The following is a 27,534-nucleotide window of genomic DNA, read 5'->3' as shown; positions in this document are numbered from 1 at the left end:
GGATTCCTTAATGCACATAGGTCTTTATTAAATGCTGGTGGCTTACTTCCCTTAGAGCTTATGGAAAATCAGAAACTTTTATTTAAAGATGGAAAATGTTATGGTTTGGGTGTGAAGTGTCCCCCAAAAGCTCACGTGTGAGAAAATGCAAGCAGGTTCAGAGGAGAAATGATTGGGTTGAAAGAGTTTTAACTCAAACAATGATTTAATCTCCTGATAGTGATTAACTGAGTGATAACTGAGGTGGTGGGGTGTGCTTGGAGGAGGTGGGAATTGGGGTGTGGCATTGGGTGTATATTTGTATCTGGCGAGTGGTCTCTCTCTCTCTCTCTCTCTCTCTCTCTCTCTCTCTCTCTCTCTCTCGTTTTTGACCACCATGATGTGAGCTGCTTCCCTCTGCCCACACTCCACCATGATGTTCAGCCTCATCTCGAGCCCCAAGAAATGGAGCCAGCCTTCTATGGCCTAACACCTCTGAAACTGTGAGCCCTCAAATAAATTTTTCCTTCTCTAAAATTGTTCTGGTCAGATCCTGTAGTCACAGCAGTGAAAAAGCTGACTAAATTAGGTTGTAATTACAATAAAACCATATCACATGGCATGTGTATACCCATAAGGTTGTTGTTATGGGGGGCTTACTTTCATGCATTCAGGGAGGTATTCTACCATTTCCATGGTTGGACATCTATTGCTTGGAGAATGATGAGTAAAAACCTGAAGACATTCATCCCACCTGTAGAGACAAACACAGGTCTTTATCCTCTTTCTCTGCACAATTAAAACTCAAGATTAGATCTTTAGGTTAAATCTAGCTTTAAGTTTATTATTGATACACACTGCTTGCCTATTGGAGCCAATGTGTAAACCAAGATCAATCCATTAGGAGGATCTTTATTAATAGAAATTAGGAATGTGGGCAAATTCCAGAATGGCTGTATAATTATTGTATTTTCTTTAAATGTCTTCTAAAGAAAGCAGGTCTTTATCTTCTTTTTCTCCTGAAGTCATGAAATGGTATTTTCGGACCTGATCATGTTGGCTAGAGATATTCACATTCAAATACATATCAGCAATTTGGTATGTGGTCCACATTTAATAGTTAATTCACACACGCACACACACACACACACACACACACCTAATATACTGAATTAAACTACAAATATGTTAGATATATTAAGAAGCATAGGCTCTGTCAGAACCTTACAGAGTTTACCCCTTTTTCTTCTTGGATGGGGTAAGAAAGAGCTTATGATATCAAGGAGAAACCAAATCTATAACATGAAGCAAAGAAAACCCATTGATCTCCAAGATCCTATAAAGCGATGAGAATCTGATCCTAAAAACAACTCAAATTTTCTCTTTTCCCTATAGGTAAAGTCCATTTGGAATATCTGTATTATCAACATAAAACTTCTGTTTCTACACTTTTATTGGCTTATGTTTCAAAGGAAATGGGTTTTTAAGACATCCCATGCTCAAAACATAGGCTACATCTGCATTGAATATGAATTTGCTCACTTCTTTGTCCACTACTTGGTGACATGGAGCCTGATACATGTCTTGTTGACAGAGAAAAGTTATTTTGAGAAGTGGAAAAACTACCCTCTAAGGTCATCATTAAACTCCTTAGAGTATGCTTAAAAAACTTATAACCACAAAAGATCACGTGTTAAGGAAAAATTCACCAGATGGCACCTGACATCCAGTTTTGGAGTTTAGTTGGCAAGAGTGTTGTCAGGCAAGTTCAGATAGGGAAAGGCAGAGTCACCTGACAATGACCATGGTGCCCCATCCTTGATATCCTTGGATCCCTCCAGTCTCACAGCAGGACTACCAAGGAGGAATTATGTTCACAGAGTTAAAGTTTATAGAATTGAAAATGGAAAACCAGAGGATAAAGCAATGTGCCTGTTGTCACCCAAAAGGTCCACTGAAAATTTGCAAACAACTGACATTTTAATATGTCAACTAAAGTCTGAGAGCCATTTTTCTTTTGTGTTTCTTCTAAGTCTGTGAATTATCCCTGACACCACAGGATGCTGTGTAATGGTGGACAAGAAGCCACTGTACCTTTTGCTCCTGATGGTCGTGAGCACCACCTCCTTCCTCTTATTGTGAAGTGCGATGTGCAGAAAGGAGGCCTGCTGCTTGTTAAGGATGATTTCTGCATCGTGGCTCAGAAGCAGTGCCACCGCCTTGGCGTGCCCCTGGCGGGCAGCAAAGTGCAGAGCAGTGTTCTTTTAGAGGAAACAGAATACAGAAAATGAGGTGACAGAAGCTAATCGTCCTTGGGCCATTTTATTGCCTCATTTCATTGTTGAATTGCTTAAAGAAAATTGATCAACAAAGCTTACGACTTAATACCAAAATACACAAATTTAAAACTGGTGATCAGAATCAAACTTCCAAATAATGTTTGTCATTCAATCATGGTATGGTGTGAATTTCAAGGGTTTTGGGGTATGTACACTGCTTTTGTGGTGGGATGACTGCACAAGGACAAAGGAGAAGCTTTCCTGGTAAGGATGTTATAGGAACATAGAAGAAAATAATCCTGGCAGATTTAACATCTAGTAGAGCTGTGGTTTCCAGATCGGGTGTTATCACAAGCTTGTCAAATTTAAAAAAAAAAAATCAGAGATTTTTACAAGGTTGACAATTCTTATTCTTGCTATTTAAAGATTTTTTTTTAAATAAGAGGGATCTTCTATCTCCATCAGTTCTTGAACAAATGCATATTTCAATGTTTACTCTTCACAAAAGGAGAGAGAACAGAATAGCACAATAAAGGACAGTAAGTCAGATTATTATACTTCAAAATAATACACCCACTCCTGATCTCTTCTTTTCTCCAGGTTGACTAGAGAGTGGTGAAAAATTTATCATTAGACCACAGTGGCCCTGGATAGGTCTCTGTGAATTGGATGAGTGGCCTTAACATGTACCCACCCTTTAGTGCCCTTCTATTTCTGTTCCCCTTGTCCTCACTCCTCACTCCAAGAGCTTATTTGTTAAAAACTCATTAAAAGGCTAGAGATGGAGCATGGCTAAGAATATGGCTTTCCTGCAATTTCAGAGTGTTGTTCTATATCAAGATTTTAAGCTGGCAAGAAGAAAACAAGACATACCCCTTCTTCATCTAGCCGGTCTGTACACTTCAAATTGGTATCGAGAATGACCTTCATGGTCTGAGTGTACCCACTCATGGAAGCATGATGCAAAGCCGTCCAGCCATTGTGGTCACTGTTGGAGATTCAAGAAAAGACATGTACAATTGCTTTGTATCAGTGACATGTGGGAAGGATGCCACTGGGTTCATCATCAGTGGATCTGATGACAAAAGCATAATTGAGATCTAGTGACTCAATATTTAGCATATCACATATGAGATAAATTTGAAGCCCAGTGGTCTTAAACATTCTATCTGTAATGTGATTCACATGATATTTTAGTTAGTGAATAAAATATAAATGATACAAACATATCACCAAACACTTGTGGAGGAAACCATTAGCATTTCTGTATCACACATATTTTTTCAAAACTATAATGTGCTCATACACAGTATTTTCGATATTGTTTCCTTGAACACCAATCCAAAAAAAAATACTCCATGATGGTGGTATTAGTATTCATAGTCCATAGCTATTGCACATGACCTAACATACTTAGCTTAGTTTCACTTATGCTTCTAAGCATTTAGTTCTGTATTCTCTGTGCTATCAAAGATGCTCACTCAATCCCTTTGAAAATGTTTGTCCTTTTTCACAGAAACTCAAGATGTAAATATGATGAATGCTTGTCATATTAGTAGTACATTTCCACATTAGACATAGGGGGGAAAGTGACATAATTTAATTGTAGTGCTAACAAGCAGCTATCTTAAGGTGCAAGAGTCACCTTGCTATGTCGGTTATGATATAATTAAGAAACAAATCTTGGCTTGGGTCCACTTGGGTCCCTTTTCCATATCTGCCACTCAGTGTCCCTTGAAAATAGGAAGAAACTGAGCAAAGCATCCAGTTTAGAATGATGACACTAATTTGCTGGCATCCGTCTTCTGATGAAGAGATGTGCTTTGAAACATTGGGCTAATGAGCTGCTTGCTACCTACAACTTTGGTGAAAGTAGAAGATAGCTCACCAAACCTCTATAAATGTTTCCAGGTTTTCTTTTTACAAAGATGTCATGGCACATATCTTATGATACTTACATATTTTGACTTGGTTTCGTTTCTTGTGTTATATTTCCTTTAAGTATAATGAGGTTCATTCAGTTCACTCTTAATGTTTGCTATTCTCAATTTTTATGCCCATCATTTATTATGTTGAATGAAAAGTAAGTCCTCTGAATGTGTATGGCTTTGTGTTTGTGTGTGTATAAATTTACATGCACACATACCTACACAAATGTAGTTTTGTATCTGCATGAGTAGACGGCAAAAAGATAAAGTAAAATATGAGGAAATGTATTTCAAAGGTTCTCAGAAATGGCAACAACTCTATAAACTTCAAAGTCTTCATTTGTCAACTGAGAATAATACTGAACTCCCTTTTAATATTTGAGAAGTTTTATACACTTTGAGGATTTAGTCAGATGAGTAAAACTAGTTAGTGAGATATAAAGTTAGATAACATAACTAATATATACCAGAAAAGCAGTTTGAAAATGACTAATTACAAAGAACATATGAACGTTCCAGTCATGTGACCTCACCTGAGAAATAATGCACCTTTTTTCAGAAGAAGTTGAACCACTTTATCATGTCCATTTTTTGCTGCCAGGTGGAGAGGGGTCATTCCATGAAGGTCGCCTTCATTCAAGAGCCTCGTGTCGCTTATGTCCTGTAGGAGCCTCTGACAGGTGTTGATACGCCCATAACTTGAAAAACACGGGTTTCATATGTTCAAAGTAGATGTTAAACAGAAAGAAGATATACCTACATGTTGTGTAGACTGACCCTCACCTGGCTGCAAAATGCAGGGGTGACTTTTTATCTTTGCTTTTGGAATGAATGGATACGTTGAAACCAAGCAAGTTATTCACAGAGACAGGGACCCCCTGTCTACATGCATAATGTAGAGGAGTACACCCATCATTGTCTTCATCCATGACCAACTCCTTGATATGTTGCATCTATGGAAAAAAATACACATTCTACATATAATTCTCCTCTTATGCTAATGCAGAATTTTGCAAACTATTCCATAGCATAGTATTTTCTAAAAAGGATCCATTCTATATTCCTCACGGAAAAAATTATAAACAGCATTAAGGGTACTAGAGCAAATTAAATATGGATGAACTCTCATGCTCTATCCCTTTATAATGTACCAATGTTGCCAAATTAAAGGTGCTGAGAAGTCCTGAAAGTAGGGAAATGCAAATAAGAGTTTTATCAACATTTTCCTGACATATTTGACCACACTTCCCTCTCTGACCCTCTTTTTATTGTTTCCCCAAATAACACATAAGAGTTTAATGTGTTATGTTGGGCAAAAAGGGATAGGATGTTAAAAGTAGGTTTACTTTTTCCTTTTATAATAAAAAAGAATAGCAATTAAGTCACTTCATCCAATTATTAAAAATATTTGTTATTTTTTGTTTAAAATATTCAAGCATATATATATATATATATATATATATATATTTTTAATTCTTCATTAAAGGCAATGACAATCTGAAAATCTGTCTATTGTAAAAATATCGCACCCTTCTCATAAATCTAATAGGCACTCAGTAAATATTAGTTGGCTAATATAAATATGGGGATCATGCTTTTAGCCTGTCATCAGTGGGTCAAGTATGTTATGTAGTTGTTTTTCATTACTGATGAAGTATGGCTAGTTCACTCACATACTTGGCCTTTCCACTGATATGCAACTCATACTGGTGGAAGAGTGAAGGAAACATGACCAATTATTCTCACGTGCGCCCCACACAGGTGGTGGAAATGGGGCTCCTCTCAGTGGAATGGGCTGGCTGAGATACCAGCTAAGAAAAATTAGAATGACGAAAAAACCAGAGGACACAGAAAATAATTTCAAAAGTGGGGGCAGGACAGGCAAGCCTATCACACAGATCGAGCCTCTATACTGTAGAAAAATAGAGCCCATGCCTGCTTTATTTATATGGGGGGACATCAAGGACATTCCAGAGAATGTTCTTTTATAAAAAAGGTTAAAGGTGTGCTGCTCAGTTCCCAATGGATTATGCCCATCTCCAGAGCTACTATGAGATATCTTCCTAATAGAGTGGAGGTAAAGGTAACATGCATTGGGCAGTCTATTGCCTTGGGACAGCCACCGATAGTTTGCAATGCCAAACCTAAATCTCCCTGGCTACCACATCGAGAGATGAACCTCATGTAATTCACAGATGGCTTCCGCAAATTACATATGTCTACTTATTATAGATGAGGGTATACGGAAACCTTCTGTATCATCAAAAACTCAGTCCCAAGGCAATTATCATCATTACCCGTCTCCTTACCTTCACCATGATATAAATAGATATTCAAACATAACATCTTTATCTTAAAACATTTTTCAAATCCTAGAATCAGTCTTCATAACAATAAAAATAATAATAAAACCATCAGTTTACTCTCTATTGAATATAATTCAGTTTTGACGATCCATAGTCATATATTACCTGCATAAACTCAGGTTGCAAATTTTTTAATCCATAAGGTTGCTGAACAGTCAAATGTAAAAAATTACGTCCAAGATGATCCTTTATGTCTACTCTGGCACCTAAAAGAAATGGTATAAGTATAAATTCTATTCACTTATTTAATGCGTGTCCTGTGGTGAATTCTTTCCTTAATAAGAGATTTTAATGCCTTAATTTTAATATTTATTTAATTTTAATGTTTATTTTATTTTTTATGTTTAATTTTAATATGTTTATTTTATTTTTTCCACTTTTTGGTGCACTATAGCTATCCATATAGTGGAATTTATTGTAGATATCTGTACATGCACATGCTATAACATATAATTTGGCCAATATCATTCCTCCGTATTTCCCCTTCTTTCCCTTCTCCCTTCCCACAGTCACTTTCCTGTGCTCTTCTGATCTCCCTTTCATTTTCTGGAGAAAACCCCCTACACCTTTCTTTTCCTTTTTCCTCCCTCGCTTCCACATGGGAGAAAATATACACTCCTTGACCTTTTGAGTTTGACTTATTTTGCTTAACATAATGTTTTCAAGTTCTACCCATTTTCCTACAAATGATATAATTTCATTTTTATATGTCTGAATAAAACTTTGTTGTGTGTTTATAGCATATTTTCTAGGTGATAGACACCTAGGCTGGTTCACAGTTGTCTACTGTGAATTGTGAAGCTACAGAGATGTGTGTGCTTATATCTCTGTGGTATCATGACTTCAATTCTTTAAGATAAATAGCCTGGAGTGGTACAGCTCGGTTATATAGTGGTTCCTTTCCTAGTCTTTTGAGGAGCCTCCATACTGATTTCCAATGGTTATACTAATTACAATCCCACCAACAATGTAAGTTTTTCATTTTTCTCCACGTCCTCTCCAGAATTTTATTATTGTTTGTATTGTTGATAGCTACAATTCCTTAAACTTATAGACAATGTTATCCAGAAATGAGGTTAACTACAGTACCACAACCATACGGGACTGACTCACTGAGAGAAAACTGATAAAATGTTTGACAAATACCTGGTGTGAAACAGTTGCCTTCTAAATGTTTGTTCTGAATTTACCTTTCCAAATATTGCTCCTTCACCAGACTGAAAATGATTCTAGACATGACAGTGTACTTATCTTTGTATTCCCAGCTCCCTGTCAAGTGCCCTGTCAAGTACTCTAACCAAATCAGGTACTGGTTCCAAAGGCTTGGCTTGCTCCCTCTTGGTACCTTTAGAGAGCAGCAAATTCACAATATTCCAAGATGCAGAAGCAGTTGCTAGTATAAGTGGAGAGCGTCCTTCAGAATCAGTGCTATTGATATCTGCTCCCTAAAACGAAACAAGTCTTTCAACAAAGGGTTTATAACAGACAAATCAGCTTACATTGCCATTTGTAAATAATATTAATCCATTGGGATAGAGTGTCTATATTACGGCCAGCATGTGACTGATCACAAGATTATTTTACATTTCCCTATAATCCACATCAGAACATCAAGGCATTCTTTCATAAACTCAACAATGAAATAATTCTCACATGTTAGGCTTTGGCTGACATCTGGCAATAGATCTATTACTGTCTAAGCCCTAAAGATAAAATTCTCTGACAACAGTAGCAGTTTATTTCCCACAGTAAGAAATTATTGTTAAATCTCCATGATTTTAAACATCTTCCAAAATTTATCACATATATGATTTAAGACCATTCACAAGAAACTATTTTTAAAAAAGCATCTACTCCATTTGAAATAAAACAAAATAACTGAATCAAAATTTCTAAAGTAAAATTTTAGACAAACATTTATTTGAAAAACCTTATAATTTAAAATCACTGTTTGTACCAGATGCAGTGGTGTACAACTGCAATCCCAGCAGCTTGGGAAGTTGAGGCAAAAGGATTGTGAGTTCAAAGTCAGCAACTTAGCAAGGCCTAGGCAACTCAGCGAGACCCTGTCTCTAAATAAAATATAAAAAGGGTTGGGGATGTGCCTCAGTGGTTAAGCACCCCTGGGCTCAATCCATTGTACTCCCCTCCAACAAAAAAAAATCACTGTTTGTTACAATATTTGATAGGGCAAGAGACAAAGGATCTTTGACTATTTCATGGAGAGAATTCTATACTTTAGATAAGGTAATATAAATAGCTTAAACTCCAATTGTGGATATGTCCCTATTCTTTCAGGATCTGTTGAGTGTAGCTGCAGTGGCAGCACATTCCCTTTGAAAGTTTCATAGTGGTGGGTGAGTGTCCACCACAGTTCACTTTCCAGGCAAAGATGCCAGCCTTCATTTTTGAAAAAAAACCACACGTGACATAAAACAATGGTATCTAAGGAGGCTTTCCAGGATTCTTCATGTGAATATCACAACTGTAGTAGTTACTATTCATGACACACCAAATTCTACAAGTAGAAGTACATTCATTGCCGACATGATGGGACTTCAATAAACCCACTACACATTCATCCAGAACCTCATGGACTCCACTGCTGGGAATGAAAAAGACCTCCTGCTTTCTTTGCAATAAATCTTCAACAGGATTTTTCAATTCCTGCGTCTTCAGGGGTTGAAAGGTGGTACCAAGGCAGTGAGGGCAGAAGTTTAGAATGAAAGGTGACAGTGACAGAGGATGCCTATCCTGCTTCACTTTCAAGCCCCCAGTGCTGAAGAAAGGTCAGCTAAGTTTCCTAAGACCTAAGGAGGACTGATTCACAGACCAACAAAGAGCTCACATGACAAACTCCACACATGAAAAACATTGGTACAGGCATCAAAAACCACACTTCAGTCTTTCTAACTTCATGGTAATGAAATTTGGCTGTTTTGTATTCATATATAATATACCCTAGTTGCAAAAGTTCATAATCCTTCTAAAAAATTTTTCTTTGCTGCTAAACAAGAAATTAGAATGTGGTTTATTTTGGGAAATCCTTACTATGTAATTGTATGATTTTCATATGTAAACAGTAATTTAAAAAATAAACTTATTTGTTGAATAGTTACCGCTGAAATTAAGTATTCTGCTAGTTCATGGTGATCAAATAATGAGGCTCTGCAAAAAGAGAAGTAAGTAATATTAATATAAATACATAAAATAAAGCTAGTACATGTATAAAGTGGATTTAAGTGGCCATTAAATGAGAAGATATAATGTTAAAAAAATTGGTAACCTTTGAAATGTATAATTGGTTACCAGCAGCATGCAAGATGTACCTACAACTCACTTGCAGAGTTCAAAAGATCCCTCTAAACATACACCTTGAAGGGCTCACCTTTGACAAAAACTAACAAAGAAGCATTAGTTTTCCTTATTTTTCATGAAACTTAAAATAATTGTAGAGTGAACTGAAGTTATTTTCACAACATATCACAACTAGTCACATTAATATTTTTAATTAATAGAAGTTTTTAATCTATATTAAAGCACTGCCATAACCAATGTTGATACTAGTGTTGTAAAACTTTATGTTTCCCATCACTAATCTCATTTTTATGTTCCTATTCAAGACTATTTCAGCTGTTCTTGCCCTTTATATATATATTTCAGAATCAGCTTGCTGATTTTCACCAAAAATTCACAAGTGATTGCATGACATTTAAAATGTACTAATTATATTTAATAATTTAATAGTGGTTCATTTTCCTAAAATGATTTCTTCTTAGGCATATTGGCATATTGAAGTTGTGTTCCAAAGGTACATTTTAACTATACTCAAGTCATTGTGTTTCCAAATTAACTAAACATTGGAGTAAAAAAAAAATTTAAATAATCCTGAGGTTCATCCCAGAGACTCTGATAGAATCTGGATAGATTCTCTGATAGAATTAGTTGGCACTGAGATTTTATAAGTTCCAGGCATCTGTACATAGGCTAATAGGAAACTTGCCTGTGAAGCAGGGTCTCACAATTTCCATCAAGGGCATTAACAATATTGCTGTCACCAGAATAAGACGATATCATCAACTTAACGATTTCAGTGGCTCCTTGGGTTGCAGCAAAATGAAGGGCCATGCACTTCCCATTCTATAAAGAGTTTTGATACCAGAATCAGTGTTTAAACCTTAATTTAAGAATATAATTTATAATCAGCTGTGAGTTTCTTCTCCCCAGATCAAGGAATGTCAAATTTATGAAGATAAATCATTCTCAGACGCATCTACTGAAAAGTATCAGTATAAAAATCATAGCTAGCAATCATGCTTCCTTGCAATCTGACAGTTCTTGGTGTATACTACTATCATCATTATCCAAATGCCATTCTTTCTCCCAGGAGTATGAGGACCTTGTCTTATCCACTGTTGTAAGCACCCAGTATACAAAGTGACTTCCAACCCCATACCAACAGTGGCAACTCCTCATTTCTATATTGAAGAGATTTAGGGACAGTGCCCAGAAGTTGTATAAGATTACTAACTAATCTCCTCTTCCACCAGAGAGGACAAGTCTTTGAGGTTAGTTGGGAGTGGAGGGTGTTGTCACCCCAAACCCAAGAGATAGAAGAAAAAAGGGCCTAAGTATCTTTTAATCAAACATGCCTGGCATAAAGTCAGAACCCAGATGCAGTCAACACTTTTTCACATACTTATCCTTAGAAATTAGGTGATCCCTGGTTAAAAGAGAGTACTCTTCAGAATAGCACTCTAACCAAAGATACTCATGGCAGGACTTTAACGTTCCAAGATGACAATAGGAACATAGTATTATCTTTGAGGGTAGGCCTTAACATGTTTAATGACAGTTAGACTGGATATCCTCTTTACTGTATCTGTATTTGCAATTGTTAATGACATACTGCATTTACCAATAAAAAATTGGGGACTTACTCTTCTGGATTCTCTGCAATGGATATAAGGAAATAATATTTATTTTATGCTATACATGTTTTCAGTCTAAATTGACTTTAACAGAACTATAAAGTATTTTGGAAAATATTTATAACAATCCTAAAATAAAAGTATAATTTAGACTGTGAACAAGTACCTCCATCAGGTCTATGTGTGCACCATTGTCCAGGCATATTTTAATCATTTCCAAGTCTCCACTTTGAACAGCCAAGTGGAGCGGGCTGACTTTCTTATTATTCACAAAGTTAATGTGACTCTGTCGACTGTATCCATGTTCTTCACCTTTAGAAGAAAATGCCATTCAAGAGGAATATTTGAAATAATACAATTTTTTAAAAGAAAGGGCACTTAGACTTACATAAAAGGCTATGCGTAAATTCTATTAAATGTTTTTCAAATTAATAGTGTTTAACAGAACAGGTTTCTTTATCATACAGAAGGTAGAAAAGCCTCCACTCACCATGCTTTAATATTATTTCCATGCATTTTTTGGCACCAGAAAATGCAGCTTGGTGAACAGGGAAATCTCCCCATTTATTGGATTTACATAGCTTAGCTCCTTTATTTAACTGAAAAAAGAAAAGGGGTAGTGGGGGAGTCAATTACACAAGTTAACCAACAAATCACAGGGGTAGACAAGAATTTCTGTTATTCAGGCTGTTTCACTCTTCAGGGTCTGTTCAAAAATATACAAAAGCCTTCATGTGATATAAAGTCTAGGCAAAAAGGTAATTTGGGAACTAAGCTAAGATTCTGAAATAGAGATACTTCATGTCTTCCAAAGATGAATTAACTCCAAGATATGATTCCCAGCAAACCAAAGTCTGCAGGAAGCCATCCGTGAAACACATGAGGACCTTCTCTCTGGAAGCCAAGAAGGGATAGGCCTGGCATTGGGAACTTCCCACAGCTCTTCCATGGTGACAGACCACCCAATGCACATGACCTTTCCCTTGGCTCTGCTAGAAAGGTTCCTCATAGAGCACTGGAGATGAGCATGACCCTAGGAACTGAACAGCCCATCTTTAACCTTTTATGGAAAAAGAACATTCTACAGTCTCTTTGATGTCTCCTGATATAAACAAAGCAGGTGTGAGCTTTATTTTGTCAGAGACTGGATCCCTCTGGTCAGCTTGTCCATCCTGTCCCCACTTTTAAAACTACATTCTGTGTTCTGTGGTTTTCTCACAGTTCTATTTTTCCTAGCTTTTATTTCTCAGTCAGCCCATTCCACCAAGGAGAACCCCAATCCCACCACCCAGGCAGGACATGGGTGGGAAAGGTCAGCACATTTTTAAAACATTTTCACAACTTCTATTCTCATTCTCAATTTCTTATACAAATAAAGTGATAAAATTGTCCAGATTCTTTTCCCTTCCTTTATGCAAAATTAATAAAAAAAAATAAAGAAACAAGAAAGGGTAGATAAAGATTTATAAATAATACACCAATATTCTTATCAAGTCATAAAAATCAGGTAGTTTTCACTAAGGAAGATTCTTTCTAAAAAGATGGTAGAAGAATTTAGTATTGTATTATATCTTTTTTTAAAAAAACTTTCTGTTTAATAACTTTATTTCATTTATTTATTTTTATGTGGTGCTGAAGACCAAACCCAGGGCCTCACACATGCTAGCAAGCACTCTCCCACTGAGCCATACCCCCAGCCCTAATATTACATCTTTTAGTCTGAGCCAATCATTTTCAAGTACCATTTTCTATAAGTCATTAAACTTCAATTTTGTTTTAAGCATCTTTTATCATTACATTATAAAATAACTTTTAAACTGTAGAACAGTGGGAGAAGCAAATACCTGTGATCTTGCCTTCTAGAGATAATTTAAATAAAGTTATGTATTTATATGTAAAATTTTGTATACCCCAAAATGAAAGACATAGTTCGTCAAATCATATTATTAAGCAATATGTTAAGTAAAGTGTTTTTGAACAATACAATCACACAGTGTACACCTAAAAATTACATTCGCAAAGAAATAAGATTTTAAACACATATTAATTCCTAAAGTGTTTTCAACTTTACTGTTTTGTTATTACTATTTGTTTTGGTTTATTTAAAGCTTTTTTCCTAAATTCTTGGTTTGAGTGTGATTTTATTTAATTTGATTCTCTTTTTTATTTATTCTCTTTTTGTTTTAATCATCTTACCTTCTATGCTCTAAGTACATGTAGTAAATACGTTAACTCATACTTGTGCATCTCAATATCAGGAAAATACTTCAAAGTTATTTTAAATTTTATTATATTATTCTCTATAATGGTGACAAGGCAAAAATCAATTGATAAAATACAGAACCTGGCCTGGATATCAGGCAGGTAATTAAGGAATATTTGAAAGACAGACATCTTTAGCATTTCACTGGACCACCCCAGGAAACCTTATCAGAGAGAAAGCTGACTCTGTACATAGGACTGTGGCTCCCACCAAGGACCTTTAGTCATTAAAACACTCAGGGATCCCCCTTTGAGAACCTATGGCAACAATTTTTCTTCTGGTGTTGGGAACAAGAATGCTGTATTTCTCATAGCGTTTATCTTATGGACCAAATCAATCTGGAATTGACCCTATACATTTTCCCTTTTTCACATTGGAAGTCAAAGTCAAATGTCTGACTGTCTTTATCAATATATAGGCTGCTATACTTTGTATTCTATATTCTAGTAGGACCATCAACTTCATCTTAAACTTTCCTGCCTGTATTTCTTTTCACTTCGGTTTTCTCACCTTTTCTTTCATGCTCTAATGTTAGTCTCCCGTAAGTAATCAGGTCCATTTAGAATCTAAGGAGTGTACACACATATAAAAACACACAGAACTAGGGTTTTTTCCCCAACCTCTTTTCTATATTTTATATTTTGCTAAGATGGTTAGACAATAAAGAGCTGCTATAACTAACAATGATTCATGTCATATTCATGAAAAGATAAAGCAAAATATGATTAATACACAAACCAAAATTTGCAGTGCTTCACTATTATCCTTGGCGCATGTGGTTAATAATGCTGTGTTTCCATTTTCTCCTTCCAAATTAATATTAGTACTTCTGTGCTTAGTCAAGACCTACACAAAAGAGGAGAAAAACTGTCAAAAAAGCAAAATTATGTATTTCCAAATAAGGACTTGTCTTCCCCTTGATTCTAAGGTCTCTCATTACAGGGACCATGTCTTATCTTTTTTTCATCTTTCTCCCACATGATCTGTCATGAAATCTTGCACATAGTGGATATTCTTTTATGAAAGGAAAAAATAATGATTTTAATATCACATCCATTAAGACAATATTGAATTGTGGAATTGGAAGTAGAATTTTAAATAACGATTTTAAATAATTAACACAGTCTTACTACTTCTCAATTGAAAGTCCCATTAACTAATATTTTCAATAAATAAATGTATGGAGCTATTAGGAATACATGCATAGGAGAAAAGGAAGTGGGGAGAGAAGAGGGGAGAGAGAAGAAGAGAGGGAGGTAGGAATAGTTTCTTTCTCCCGTCATCATTATTCTATTACCTCAATTGCAAGAATTCTGGGAAATGTCAAAGAAAATTCCATTCTTGTCAGTAGAGAAAAGCAAGCACCATGTAACACATGAGTACAACAACTCAATCAGTTCATCTTTGGTCTGGAATAGAGACTTTTTCTATGATATAAAAAGTTAGGAGTCCAATAAAATGGTCCAGTAATTTTTCTGATAGAATTTAATTGAAGACTTGTCCCTTACTCACCTAGTAACTGCAACTGTAACACTGTAATACTGTAATACTGACCATATCTATAGATCTTTAACCAGCCTTTATTTCATATTAAAACTAACAAAAGTGTCTCATATAAGGGTTTCTCTCAAGACAGAAATTTATTAACTGACCTAGTAGAGGCCTTTCCTCTTCCAGTAACACCAGGATAAAACTATGACATAGGTTCATAATTACATTGTTTTTTTTAAAAAAAAAAACATATTCAACAAGTTATTTCTTAAAAACCTTGACTTGCTTAAAATAGTACCTAACCTCCTACTAGAGTCCCTTCTTTAATAGAATCTGCCCAATGTGAGTGTCAGCAAATGAATTACTAATAAGCTCAGCTCATATGAGAAAATTAAACTAAGGTTTCGGTCCACAAGAACACAGAGGGGAATTATTGATGGATGAAGGGAAATGAGATTTTTAAAAGTTCACTTTATGGACAATAGGCACCTTTACATTCTATTCTTAAGAAGTGCTATATTCACATATAAAAGAACACTCTAAACTCTACCAGAAGAGATTGTTTTTCTCTTTGCCCTCTTAGAATCACAAATTTGCAGCATTTATTAGGACATTACTATCGGACTATCATAAGCATGATTTCAAAAGTCTGTTAAATTATATGTGGCAGCAGCTCCAGAGAGAGTAACTCAACTGTGCACCCACTTCAGTTCAGTCATGACCAGGCAAGTCGGGGAGGTTGGCAAGTGAACTCTCTGAGGTTCCTATAATAAGAATCCAGGAAGCCTTGTGGGAGCTTCAAACAACTGGCTGTTTTGAGTTCAGGCCCCAAGGATGAAGACCATTGAGAAATATGGCTACCCCCTAATCCCTGGGCCAGGAGACCCCAGAGAATATTACACTGTCTATGGAAGAATTTGAGGTAATATATTGATGACAACTTTTTACTTTACAACCATATAGGCAGTGGTAAAAAGTGTGGGGAAGGCTGGTGGAAGAGTGAAGGAGATTTCTAAACTGGCCATGGCTGGCTAGGTGGGTACAGGCCAGACCCATGGGCATGACCGGAAGAGGTAGGCTGGGAGGACTGCAGTTCATAAGAATTCAAGGAAACACTCCAAACTCCTCCTCCTCTTGTGTCTGATAAACTAGAGGGTTTGAAAATATTTTTAGGCCATAATTGTGGCTGGTAAGACTAAGTATGGGAGAGAGCATTTCAACTTTCCTATGATCCTATTTTTCTTCTATTATGGTGTCACCCAGGAAAATTTGGTTTATTTCTACATCTAGTTTATAAATCAATGACGGGGTGGACTTACTTCTAAACTTTCTTTTCTATTTCCATGCTATACGTACCTTTCTGTATGTGTTGGTCTGAAACTTTCTTTTTCTAATTAACAATAGCTTTCAACTACTACCTGCCTTTGAATTCCCAAGTCATACTTTTAGAGTCAAGATTAATTAAGTTAATGGGCATCTGTTTCTGAAAAGAGCCTTCAGAGAAAGCATAAGAGTTCCAGGAGGAAATGTGTGACACCACTGGGGGATCTCTGGGTCACAAGTGGCCCAATGTGGAGGACATGGAAGCAGCACCAGGCTCATGAATAACGTAGATATTAAGAAGACTGGACAGGCTGTTGCCAGAGACCTTTCTAATAACCTCCTCAGGGGCTGCTTCAACCTCCTTCAGGGGTACTAATACTTTAGCTCTCTCCTCTACATCTGTATTCAATTGTTTATTCAACACCCACCATGGACCAGCACAGTTCTGAGGGCTGGAGACATTTAGATGAGTAAGACACATTCCCTCTTTCAAGGATAACTAGCCAGTGAGGAAGAAAAGCATACAAACATTTCATGACAACATCATGTGCAGAGTTCCAAATCGGGAATAGTGGGAAGTAGGAAGGGAGAATCCCTTACTCTCTGTATGCCAGGCTTATAGAAGCTAGAGTCTCAGAGGACTGAGAGAAGAAACTTCGTGCTAAAAAGAGATCTCTTTGGTGATTTGTAGACAATTAGGCTTTGGTGTAGATTAGCGCAATAGCCAGATTAGCATCTTCAATATGGTCTCCCTGGGAAAATGTATTTCAAGTTCCAAATAACCTACCTTCGAAATTAACTTGTAGGGCATGATCCTTTTAGGCATTCTTCTTCTAGGAAGCATGCTTGCTTTCCAGTGTGTCTGAGAGATTCTGAACTGTAGTTGAAAAGCCAAGGCCTGGGGCTTGGGGGTGTAGCTCAGTGGTAGATTGTTTGCCCAGCATACACTAAGGACCCAGGTTCAATATCCCCGCAGAGAGAGGAAAAAAAATGCTTGGCCTAAATCTCACCGTTAGGCACTTACCAGGATTTCTTCTGTTTCAGCAAACTCACTGTCAAGACTTGAAAAACAAGAATAATTCCCCAAGAGGAGCCTATGTCTTCTGCTAGCTAATCCTGAGGCAGGCCTCTCACCCTAACAAAATAGCACCTCATAATTAAGGTTTCTGTTTTCACCGAGGCACTTACGGGCTTCTTTCTTGTAGTTATTTAGTTAATGAGGTGCGAATGGTAAAGCCTGAGCTTGGGCACTTCAAGATGAGAACCAAAGTCCTAATTCTTGCTTTCAGCAGTTATGTGATATTAGGCAAGTTATTTAATTCTCTCTATGACTCATCTTCCTCAGCTGTGAAATGGAGATACTAACAATGTTATAGTTTTTTGTAATAAGGACTTAAGAAATTAAAACACAAATCTCTTAAAAAAATGCTTGGTAAATTAAGAGAAGACTATCACTCTCACCTCCACCACCACCATCAGCACCAGGTGGTGAGAGGTAACCACAGTGGTCATTACCTTTCATTTGCCCTGAAGTTTAGGTTGGCCACTTGGCCTAGGCAGAGAGAGCTGTATCTGGTGCCAGTCCCTGCTCCGACACCCCTATGAGAGGGAGAGCAGGCTCACCTTTATGATCTCGTTGTACATGCCCTGAGCGGCTATGTGAAGGGGTGCCATCATGTTGCCATTTCGGAGGTTTGGGTTTGCTCCTTGGCTGAGAAGAAACTTAACACTTTCAACCTGGTTTTTTTCTGTAGCCCAGTGCAGAGGGGTGTTTCCATAATCGTCCATTACATTCAACACTAGGGGAAAAAATACAAAAACATGCATTAAATTTTGCTTGGACTGTGCCAAAGTGCTACTATATTTGGCTGTTAGCTTCTTTATCAGAAACGAAAATGTAGCTTCAGTTCTCAAGAAACCTCTAAGGGCACCTTTAGGGAACATATGAAAGCATGGCACTGACTCTATCAATTGACTAATTAATTAATTTAATTTAATTTCTGTCTATAGGGCCCATAAGAAATGGATCTTATTGCTACATGTTTTTATGTTTACAAATTTTAGGATTGTGGTAAACTTTGAGATTACATAAGAGCAGGGACCGTAGAACAGGCAATCCACTAGATTCCATACGACTAAGACTTCACCGTAGCCTCCAATAGCCCGTGAGGTACCACTAAGACCAATTTTCAGAAAAATGAAGTCTCTGAAACCTAGAGAGGTTGAAAGTCTTGCTAACATCACAGCTAACGAGGAGTTCATATTATCTCTTTGAACCTCAGCTTTCTCATAGTCACAGTTGGTAAAAATAAAATACACAGACACAGAGACATCTTGCAATGTTATTGGGACAATAATATTAAATCATGCCTTTAAAGGTCTTAGCAGAATGCCTGACCTCTGGTGATGTTTCCAAACATGTTAATAAGAAGACATATTCTCCACAGGTTAACAAGATGAGAATTTGAGCTTAAGCTCCTGATGCTGCAGTTTTCACATACTTCTATGATAAAATAAATGGTACTATTTACCCTGTGAGCATAAGAATAATGTGCCTTTTCATTCCTGCAGTGCCCTATAGCTATTGCAAAATAGACATGGCTATCTGCTTTATCAACTATTTTAATCATTGGCAGAATATCCTTATGTCTGGGGAGGGAAAAAAGGATTCACTCATAAATATGAGTTAGGGACTGTCGATAATACCTGGAACCACCTTACAGCTGTATTTCCTGTCTCTCTCCAATATCTCCTTTCATTCATCAAAGTGCTTCACTCTCAAAAACACACACTCAGGCACACACACACACACACACTCTTCCATATTCTGAGAGTTACACACTCATGCACATCTCTTGAACATTCTGTCTGAGCGAGATGGAGCACTCCATTCAGCAAACTTAATTAACAGGGGGCTATGCTTACAAAGTGCTACTTACTAACTAAATATCTTGAATTTGGCTTCAGAACATTGGCACCACTTTCCTGGTCACTGGAACCTTCTAATATAGGGATTTCTTGTAATCACCTTCCTACTTGAACTCTTTGGAGCTATTGATCCTTGTATCATCCATCTTAATAATTTCTCCCTTGGCCTGTGTATCATCAATCTTTCATCCATCACCCTCTTCATCCTTTTTCTGGCAGTTCCTTTGCCATCTGTCACAGTTGGTACTCCATCCTTAGCTACCTTCACTAACAATCTATGGTCTCTTAAAGTGTATTCATTCACTTCCATAGTCTCGTCTACTTCCTATAATAATGGCTGCACAGGGGTGATTCCTTTCCTTCTATTATCTATTGGATATTTCCAAGGGGCAGTCCCCTGGGCTGTTCAATATCTCCATACACCCTCATACTCACGTTTCTTCTGTTTACTCATAACCCCCTTTTTGAGATGGTTATACTGTTAGATTCATCTTCTAAGTTAGGAGTGTCAAAGTCACTTCCAAATCCCTGCTGCTTAGTCCTCAAGCTCCGCCTGTTGTCAAGCACTGTGGACCCTGCATGCACATATCTCCCGAATCTCTCTCTTTTCCTTACTCCAACCTCTCTTTTTCCTTCATGCAAAAACAGATTTTTAACAAGACTTCTACTAATCCATTTTCCACAACAGCAAAGGTCTTATGATACCATCTCACTGTTTAAGCATCCACCTCAGTCATTGCCTACAGATGCACTTCTCACACAAAGCCAGGTGTCAGGCTGAGAGAAGGAGATGGCCCCTCTTTTTGAAGGGTCAGTTTCATTCAATGATTAATTTAAGTGTAGAATAAATAACATCTTCTGAAATAGCATAGAAAGGTTCATAAAATGTACATGAATTTTCATGATCTGCCTAAAAAGTCAAAGAAAGTTTGAGTTTGTGATGTGTATCCCAGATGTTTTTACTCTCCTTTACAGTATTTCAGTGGAAATTTTTGAGCAACACACATCTGCAAGGAAACCAACAGTCAAGAAGGTGACAGTTCTTCAGCATCTTTCATTCTGGTACGAATCTACCCTGTAGAACTGCTTCATACCACTCTTCCCAGGCAATCTAGTGGGAGGATGGTTTACGGAGCACTCACTGTAGCACTTTGTTACCTGCACAAGAAGAGCCACTGATGATCGTCTTCATCAGTTCCACTTGACCTTCTGCGGCTGCATGATGCAAAGGTGAAGCATTGGTATCATCATATTTGCTTAATTTCCTTCGGTTCTTGATAAAGTTTTGTAATCTATGTGCATTTCCTTCAAAAACCACCTACAGGGATATAAGAAAACCCATTACCTTAAACAAGAATATGCAGAACTTTTGACTATAGAGCTAATAGCTTTAACAGGTTTACAATTATCCAAACTGTCACGCTTATAATTAAGTATTTTTTATTGAAGTATATAAAATGCTCACAGACATAAAAAGGGAAAAGCAAATGCCTAAGCACTGATAAGTACATTGAATAAAGTTTTGATTTTCCTTATTGTAAACTTAAATTTGCTGTAGCTATAAAGGCCTTAGAGAAAGTTTAGAAGTGAACTTAAGAGAGGTGCTCTGACAAATAAAAATACTGTGAAAATACAGAGGAATTTGCTTTGCCAGGTGAAAATGTACTTAAACTACAGCATGAAGAATTCAGATTAGATTTAAAGGTTTTTATAAATACAAGGATTATTAAGTCCAGGAATCTAAATTACTGTCTTCTTGGGCTTTCCTGCCTACAGGCAAACTCCATCCAATGTTTCCTTATAGAACAAAGCTAAAACCATCCTCCAACACTATCTTGTGATTCACTTAAGCAATAATTCAGAATGATGCCCACTTCCCCAGGGAATATGTAATGCCTCTTCTTTATTGCACCAGGACAATTGTCAGTATCCTGACAAGTGGTATGTGTAATATATTTTTGGCTGCATGACAAATGTTAAAAATCAATATATAATAGAAGCTGAGTGTGAGATTAAAAAAAAACACCGACATAGAATGAATCATGCAATGGAACAAGATATCATAAAGCTTAAGAACAGACTTGGAAGGGCAGGCTCAATAGGTTTTTAGACCTGCTGTCACTAGTCTGTGAATGTATCATTCCAAATAAATGCCACTTCCACTCACATCAGGGGAAGAGGCAGAGCTTTCTTGAACACCCTACTTCTCTCTGTTTTTTTTTTTTTATGTTAACCATGTGTAGACTGGAGATGATTTATCATGGATGACACTGTGTTTCTCTCTTGTGAAATTTTTAGGTGATAGTGTTTACATTCTGCTTTTGATTCATTCTCACAAGATATGAAAAATTTCCCAATAGGATTTCTCTTAGAAAGCTCATAGCCTAAACATAATTAAATGACTAATAGTTAAATGAAACTTTAAAGGCCATTTTATTTAATGCTATTAAGGTCACTATTGCAAACCAATTTTTTATAAAAGTTTTCATGTTATAAACTTGACTCTATCATCTACCTTACATTATTATCTAAATGTTTATAAATATGCTGGGTAATAAAGTGTATGAAGTTCTTCCTAAAATTAACTATTGGATCCTCTCATAAATACACTGACAATATATTTCCTTATTCAATCATTTGAAAGATTTTAATGTCTGCCTTACACAGAAAATGAAGAATTTTTTAAATCATTAATTACAAAAGTAATTATACTACAATTGGCTGATAAGATTTTTATTCAAAGTGGCTTCTAGAATTCTTACCTATATTTGAAAGTGAGTTGTTAGGTATTATCAATAAATCTGGCTGGATGAGGTGACACATACCTATAATCCCAGAGGCTTGGAAGGCTGAGACAGGAGGTCCATGAGTTCAAAGCCAGCCTCAGCAAAAGTGAGGTGCTAAGCAACTCAGTGAGACCCTGTCTCTAAATAAAATACAAAAAAAAAAAAAAATAGGGCTGGGGTTGTGGCTCAGTGGTTGTGTGCCCCTGAGTTCAATCCCAGGTACCCTAAATAAATAAATAAATAAATAAATAAATAAATAAATAAATAAATAAATTTGATTGGCATATCTAATCCTACTGTTAACAATTTCACATTGTTTCCATTATGATGAGATCATTGATCATATAGGGTTCAGAGAGGCTAGAAATGCCGTTGAGTTATTCTGATATTTGCTTACCAAAGACAAATTCAAATTCAAAGGTAAATTGCAGATTTTAGCCCAAAACTGTGGCTGAAGCCAAAGGCAAATGTGTCCTTTAATGGCCTGTGGTGGCCTCTAGGAGCTGGGCCTTTGCAGATCCCTGCTGTGCTGCTGTGTTTATGCCATCAGCTCTGCAAGTTCTTCACCTGAATGATCAGCACCTTCTTCCTCTCCTGTTCCCAATCCACCCAGCTTCCTGTAGCCCTCCTAAATCCTGCCTGCAAGGAGGTCTTCCTGATGGTGTTAGCAACCACTGCCATCCAACCTCTCTGGCTCTCTCTCCAGTCCACACTGAAGTCTCCCAGGTGTGTGGGAACTCCCAGCACTGGTTTGCTTTACTGGAGTGTGCTGTTCCTTCTCATTTTTTAAGGCTTCTCTCTACTTCAATTTCTAATATGATAAATATTGGCAGCTATAAATCAGACAAACATTCTTTGGGATCCTCCATGTTGTTTAAGTTTAAAGAGGCCTAACATAAGTCAGAGCAAAATAAGGAAAAATTAATAGAACCTCATTCCAGTTCTATGGCTACATAATAATTAATATTATTTCTTAGAGTGACTTCCAGATTACAAATAAGTGACTGAGTAAACATTTGTCTAAAATATTTCCAAAGCTATTTCTTAATGAATACTTCATTATATAGACTCAAAGCAAATGTTCTATGAGACAGTAGCTTTTAATGGAACCCATTATACAATGACTATCTTCTAAAAATGCATGAAACACCCCCAAACAAGAGATCCAGATACTTACTCTAGTTCTTCCTTTGATTATGACTGGTCACATTTGCCACATGATAATGTATGTGTCCATACTCCAATTTTTATTTTAAAGATAACTAGAAAATATCTCATGACTGAAAAGAAAAGCTATCAAACAGTCCTAAAATACTTAAACTAAAGTATCTTAATATAATAAGTAAAAACAAAATTTGTATGCTAGTATTAATTCAGTAAATGTCAGGTTAAAATAAAAATTTAATCTCAATTTTTTAAACTTTTGATTTAACCTCTGTTAGCACAGTGAGCATTCAAGAAATTACTCTTCTGTTGTAGATTCTTAAATGAGATGGATCACTCTTTAACTTAAAAAAACCCTGAGTTCAACATAAGCTATATATATCTTTAGTGACTGCAGGATATAAAATAAGCACCTGTTTTCAAATTTACATATATTCAGTAATAAATCAAATATTCTTCCTTAATTTCATGCCTTATTAAATAAAAGTGTATACCTAAATCCATATGGAAGTGTTCTGCACTTGAATTTGATATGCTCTTTGGAAGATGATACTGTATTGCCCACCCTATTGCTTGAAAGAATAGTTTATAGGTTCTGTTCAGCAATGTGCTGTCAACACAAACCCAACTTCACAATCCTTACAGGAAGTACCAGCACATCTCATGCACTCATGGAAGTTCATTAGGTACTGTTTTGCAGTTGTGAATTCAATATTACCTTGTGAGCTCCCAAGGTATTACTAATGTATTGGACCATCTCAATTCAGAATCTGGTATGTTGTCAGGCTTTGAAGACATTTCTCAAAGAAAGCTCTGAAGGTAAGCCTAGGATGCCATTTAGATAAATTATCACATATTCATTTGATGTTGCTTCCTATTGTTGCAGAGTCTCTTTAGGCTCTTTTGGATTCTGAACTATATGACTGGATTCAGTACATTATAGACTAGATCACTTTAGAGAAGCTAATTATAACTAGGCCTTTTAAATCAGAGATTTCAAATTCATTTGTTTTACTTTGTTTTAATGAAATACATATAAGCAGTAATGGGGCAAAAAAGGAGGAAAACTAAGGTGAGAGATTACAACAAAAGAAAGGTTAAATATTCACATTTTAACTCTCTTGAAAGAAAGTTATTGAAAAAGACAAAGGCATCAGTCTGATCGGTCTTTTTCTATATTTCTCATCTTAGAAGTTTTCTTCCATCCTTCCATTTTTTTCCCCCCAGTACTAGGAATTGAACCCAGGGGCACTCTGTCACTAAACTGCATCCCCAACCCTTTTTAATTTTGAGACAGGATCTCACTAAGTTGCTGAGGCTGCCTTGAACTTGTGATCCCCTTGCCTCAGCCTCCTGAGTAGACAGGATTACAGGTGTTCCCCAATGTGCCTGGTTGATTTTCTAATTAGCATTCATGAGACACTATGTGTATGTACTGGAGAATTAAGTTATATGCCCTATCTTTCAAATTAGAAAGCCACCAAAAAAGCCCCTAAGTTCAAAATTCTCACAGTGTTATATATGTTGCACTGAAATGAGTCCATCCACTGGGATTTTTATGGAATGACCTGTAATTATTGCAGTTAGCAAAATAAAATGTCTAAATCCCTTGATCTGCAGGCCCTAATGTAACCTTAAATAATATAAATGACCCTACTTTATTTAGTTAATAAAACGAAATAAAGACCAATTAAACAAAAATGTGAAGAAAAGATTGAGACTGGGATGTGGAAATCCTTCAGCACATATCTCTAGAAAATGAACTACATAAATAATTTTTGAAATTTTAAAATTTCTTCTGGACTCAGGTTAACTTCAAAGATATAATCCAAGAGATCATCTACATTTACAGACATAACCAATCACAAGTGTAATAGCAAAATACAAAACAAAACAAAGACAACCTAAGTGTCTATCAGTGCAGGACTGGCTAAATAAATCATGATACATTCATACAATGGGGTGTCTATCAGTGCAGGACCTGGCTAAATAAATCATGATACATTCATACAATGGAGTGTCATGAAGCTGCTAAAAAGAATGAGGTAAATCTCAACTGCTGATTTGAAAAGTATACTAAAATGTATTTCATGAGTAAATCAAAATATAAATCTCTGTGACTTCATACTTTTGCAAATAAAAAAGATATATGAACATGTGTGTATTTGTACAGCATCAGTATTTTTTTTCTGAAAAATATGTAAGGAACTGTTAAGATGGTTTCACTGTGGAAAGGGAGTTTAAATGGGAATTTGAAAAGCCATCTTTAATGATATCCTCTCATTACAAAAGAGACCCTCCCTCCTGCTGTCAATCTGAGGAAATATAATGATGGGTTTTCTGGAACCCAACAGCCTCTACTCCTCTGACTAGAAGGATACCATCAGGTGATAGCTTGTGCTGCATTAGGTCAAAAAGCCCAGAGAACTGCATAATAAACAATAACTGCCATCCTAGCCACCCACCCACCTTCAAAATGTCTCCCCCTCCATAGACTTTCAGATTCTCCCCGCCCCCAATCCTGCCCTTCCATTTCATGGATGTCCTTCAGGCATTTCCAGGTGTTCTCTACTTGACACTATTAGACAAAAATGCTTCCCAATCCCCAAGAATCTCTTAGATAGCTATCCAACTTCCAATGTGGTGTCCATGCAAAAGGCACAAACTTTACAACTGTCGCCGATTCTGGCAAATGACAAAGGTACATTTTGGCTCGCGCTCCCAGATCGCAGTTGCCCACCAACAAAAACAAGCTGAACAAGTAAGCTGACAGAAAAGGAATGGTTACTGCGGGGGCGCATTCTGAGCACTGCCCGCAAGCTCCCCAGTTGTGAGGAGCACTTACATTGTGCTCACACCCTGAAGCAAGCATCTCCACTCCACTCTGGCAGCTTCCAGTCCCGGTATCCAAATGCTGCCCACAAGAAAAACTCCAGCCAATCCCCTCCCAGACTTCGGAGCTGGTCCCTACTGCCGATCGCCCAGGGTACCTTAAAGGAGTCCTTGGATTCGTCCATGTCGTCCTCCACGCCCTGATAGACTACGTCCTGGGGCTCCTTCTCCCCAGGGCGTAGCATCTTCCTCAGGCTGCGCTTCATTGGCCCCACCTGGACGCCACCTGGCGTAGCTGCTCCCCAAGTCCGTAAGCTCCTGGGAACAGAGAGCGCAGTCAGAGGGCGCAGTGGACTGCGATCTGTGCGCCGCGGGGTCCGCGCCTAGTCCCACCCAGCTCTCCCTCACTGAGCAGATCTTGGCTGCGGAAAAAAACTCTCCTCCTCTCCTCCGGGTGTGCCTGGAGAACTTCTGGAAGGAGTTCTCAGGCCAGAGCTACTAGTAGTCAGGAAGCAGCCAGGGCGCAGGAAGGAGGAACAAATACAGTGTCTGTATCTGCTCAGGACAGAATGACTGGAGTTATGATAGAAACACTCTGGCCTCTTAAGGAAGAAGCACTTGAGGGAAGGAGGGAAGAGGAGGGAGTAGGAAGTGGAAGAGGGAGTGGGGAGGAGACCGAGGGGAGGGAAAGAGGCTGGGAGGGTGTGGTAAGTGGGAGATAGAATGAATGGATGAATGAATATATAACTGGGACATCATTGGGATTTTTTTTTAACTTTAGAATTTCTTTTTCCCCAACTAAAACTCCTAGTCAGAGCTTGCCTATGTCCTTTGGGGGGTCTTCCTGATTTAGAAATTAGGTTTTTTAGCAAAACTTTTCAGACATTTGGGAGAGTGGTTACATCCTACACTGGTTGGAGGGACTAGATTAAGTCCCTTTGAATCTCAGGTCCCATTTCCTGTGGATGACAATATTAATCCCCCTCATGCTTTGGAGTTAAGAATGGTTAACAAAAAAAGGTTAAACATAATCCACTATTGACTGGCATAATCTTGTTTGCACTCAACTTTGTTTGAGAGACTTATCTTCATGGGTCTGTGCTGTACTTATTGATCAACAGCATAGGTGTAAATCGTGTGCAGTGAAAGGTGTTCCTGATCAATTGAGTGCTAATTTTATACTTGGGTACTGACAAAGGAGACTCTGAAACTACTGCTGCTATTCTTAGACCATGAGATTAAACCTTAAAAGAACAGAATTTAG

The 27,534-nt window shown here is 37.2% G+C and overlaps 1 protein-coding gene across 1 annotated transcript in view; it reads right to left on the bottom strand.

Moving 5' to 3' along the window:
• Positions 1 to 26,662, bottom strand: part of Trpa1 (transient receptor potential cation channel subfamily A member 1) — a 58,837-nt gene extending 32,175 nt beyond the window's left edge. The window contains exons 1-15 of the mRNA XM_046460561.2: positions 26,429 to 26,662; positions 20,647 to 20,806; positions 18,184 to 18,359; positions 14,485 to 14,592; positions 11,974 to 12,082; positions 11,650 to 11,795; positions 10,556 to 10,692; positions 9,672 to 9,720; positions 7,898 to 7,997; positions 6,658 to 6,758; positions 4,970 to 5,139; positions 4,720 to 4,884; positions 3,132 to 3,246; positions 2,074 to 2,240; positions 640 to 733 (exon numbers count right to left, since the gene is read on the bottom strand). Coding sequence (XP_046316517.1) covers positions 640 to 733; positions 2,074 to 2,240; positions 3,132 to 3,246; positions 4,720 to 4,884; positions 4,970 to 5,139; positions 6,658 to 6,758; positions 7,898 to 7,997; positions 9,672 to 9,720; positions 10,556 to 10,692; positions 11,650 to 11,795; positions 11,974 to 12,082; positions 14,485 to 14,592; positions 18,184 to 18,359; positions 20,647 to 20,806; positions 26,429 to 26,536 — 1,905 coding nt within the window. The 5' untranslated portion in view covers positions 26,537 to 26,662. The remainder of the gene's footprint in view (positions 1 to 639; positions 734 to 2,073; positions 2,241 to 3,131; positions 3,247 to 4,719; positions 4,885 to 4,969; positions 5,140 to 6,657; positions 6,759 to 7,897; positions 7,998 to 9,671; positions 9,721 to 10,555; positions 10,693 to 11,649; positions 11,796 to 11,973; positions 12,083 to 14,484; positions 14,593 to 18,183; positions 18,360 to 20,646; positions 20,807 to 26,428) is intronic.
• Between the last annotated feature and the right edge of the window lie 872 nt (positions 26,663 to 27,534).

Source organism: Marmota monax, unplaced genomic scaffold (genome assembly GCF_021218885.2).
Source record: "Marmota monax isolate L192 unplaced genomic scaffold, Marmota_monax_Labrador192_F-V1.1 WCK01_AAM20220418_F8-fsc00063, whole genome shotgun sequence".
Lineage (NCBI taxonomy): Eukaryota > Metazoa > Chordata > Mammalia > Rodentia > Sciuridae > Marmota > Marmota monax.
The sequence above is the reverse complement of the archived record's forward strand: the minus strand, read 5'-3'. Positions and strand labels throughout refer to the sequence as shown.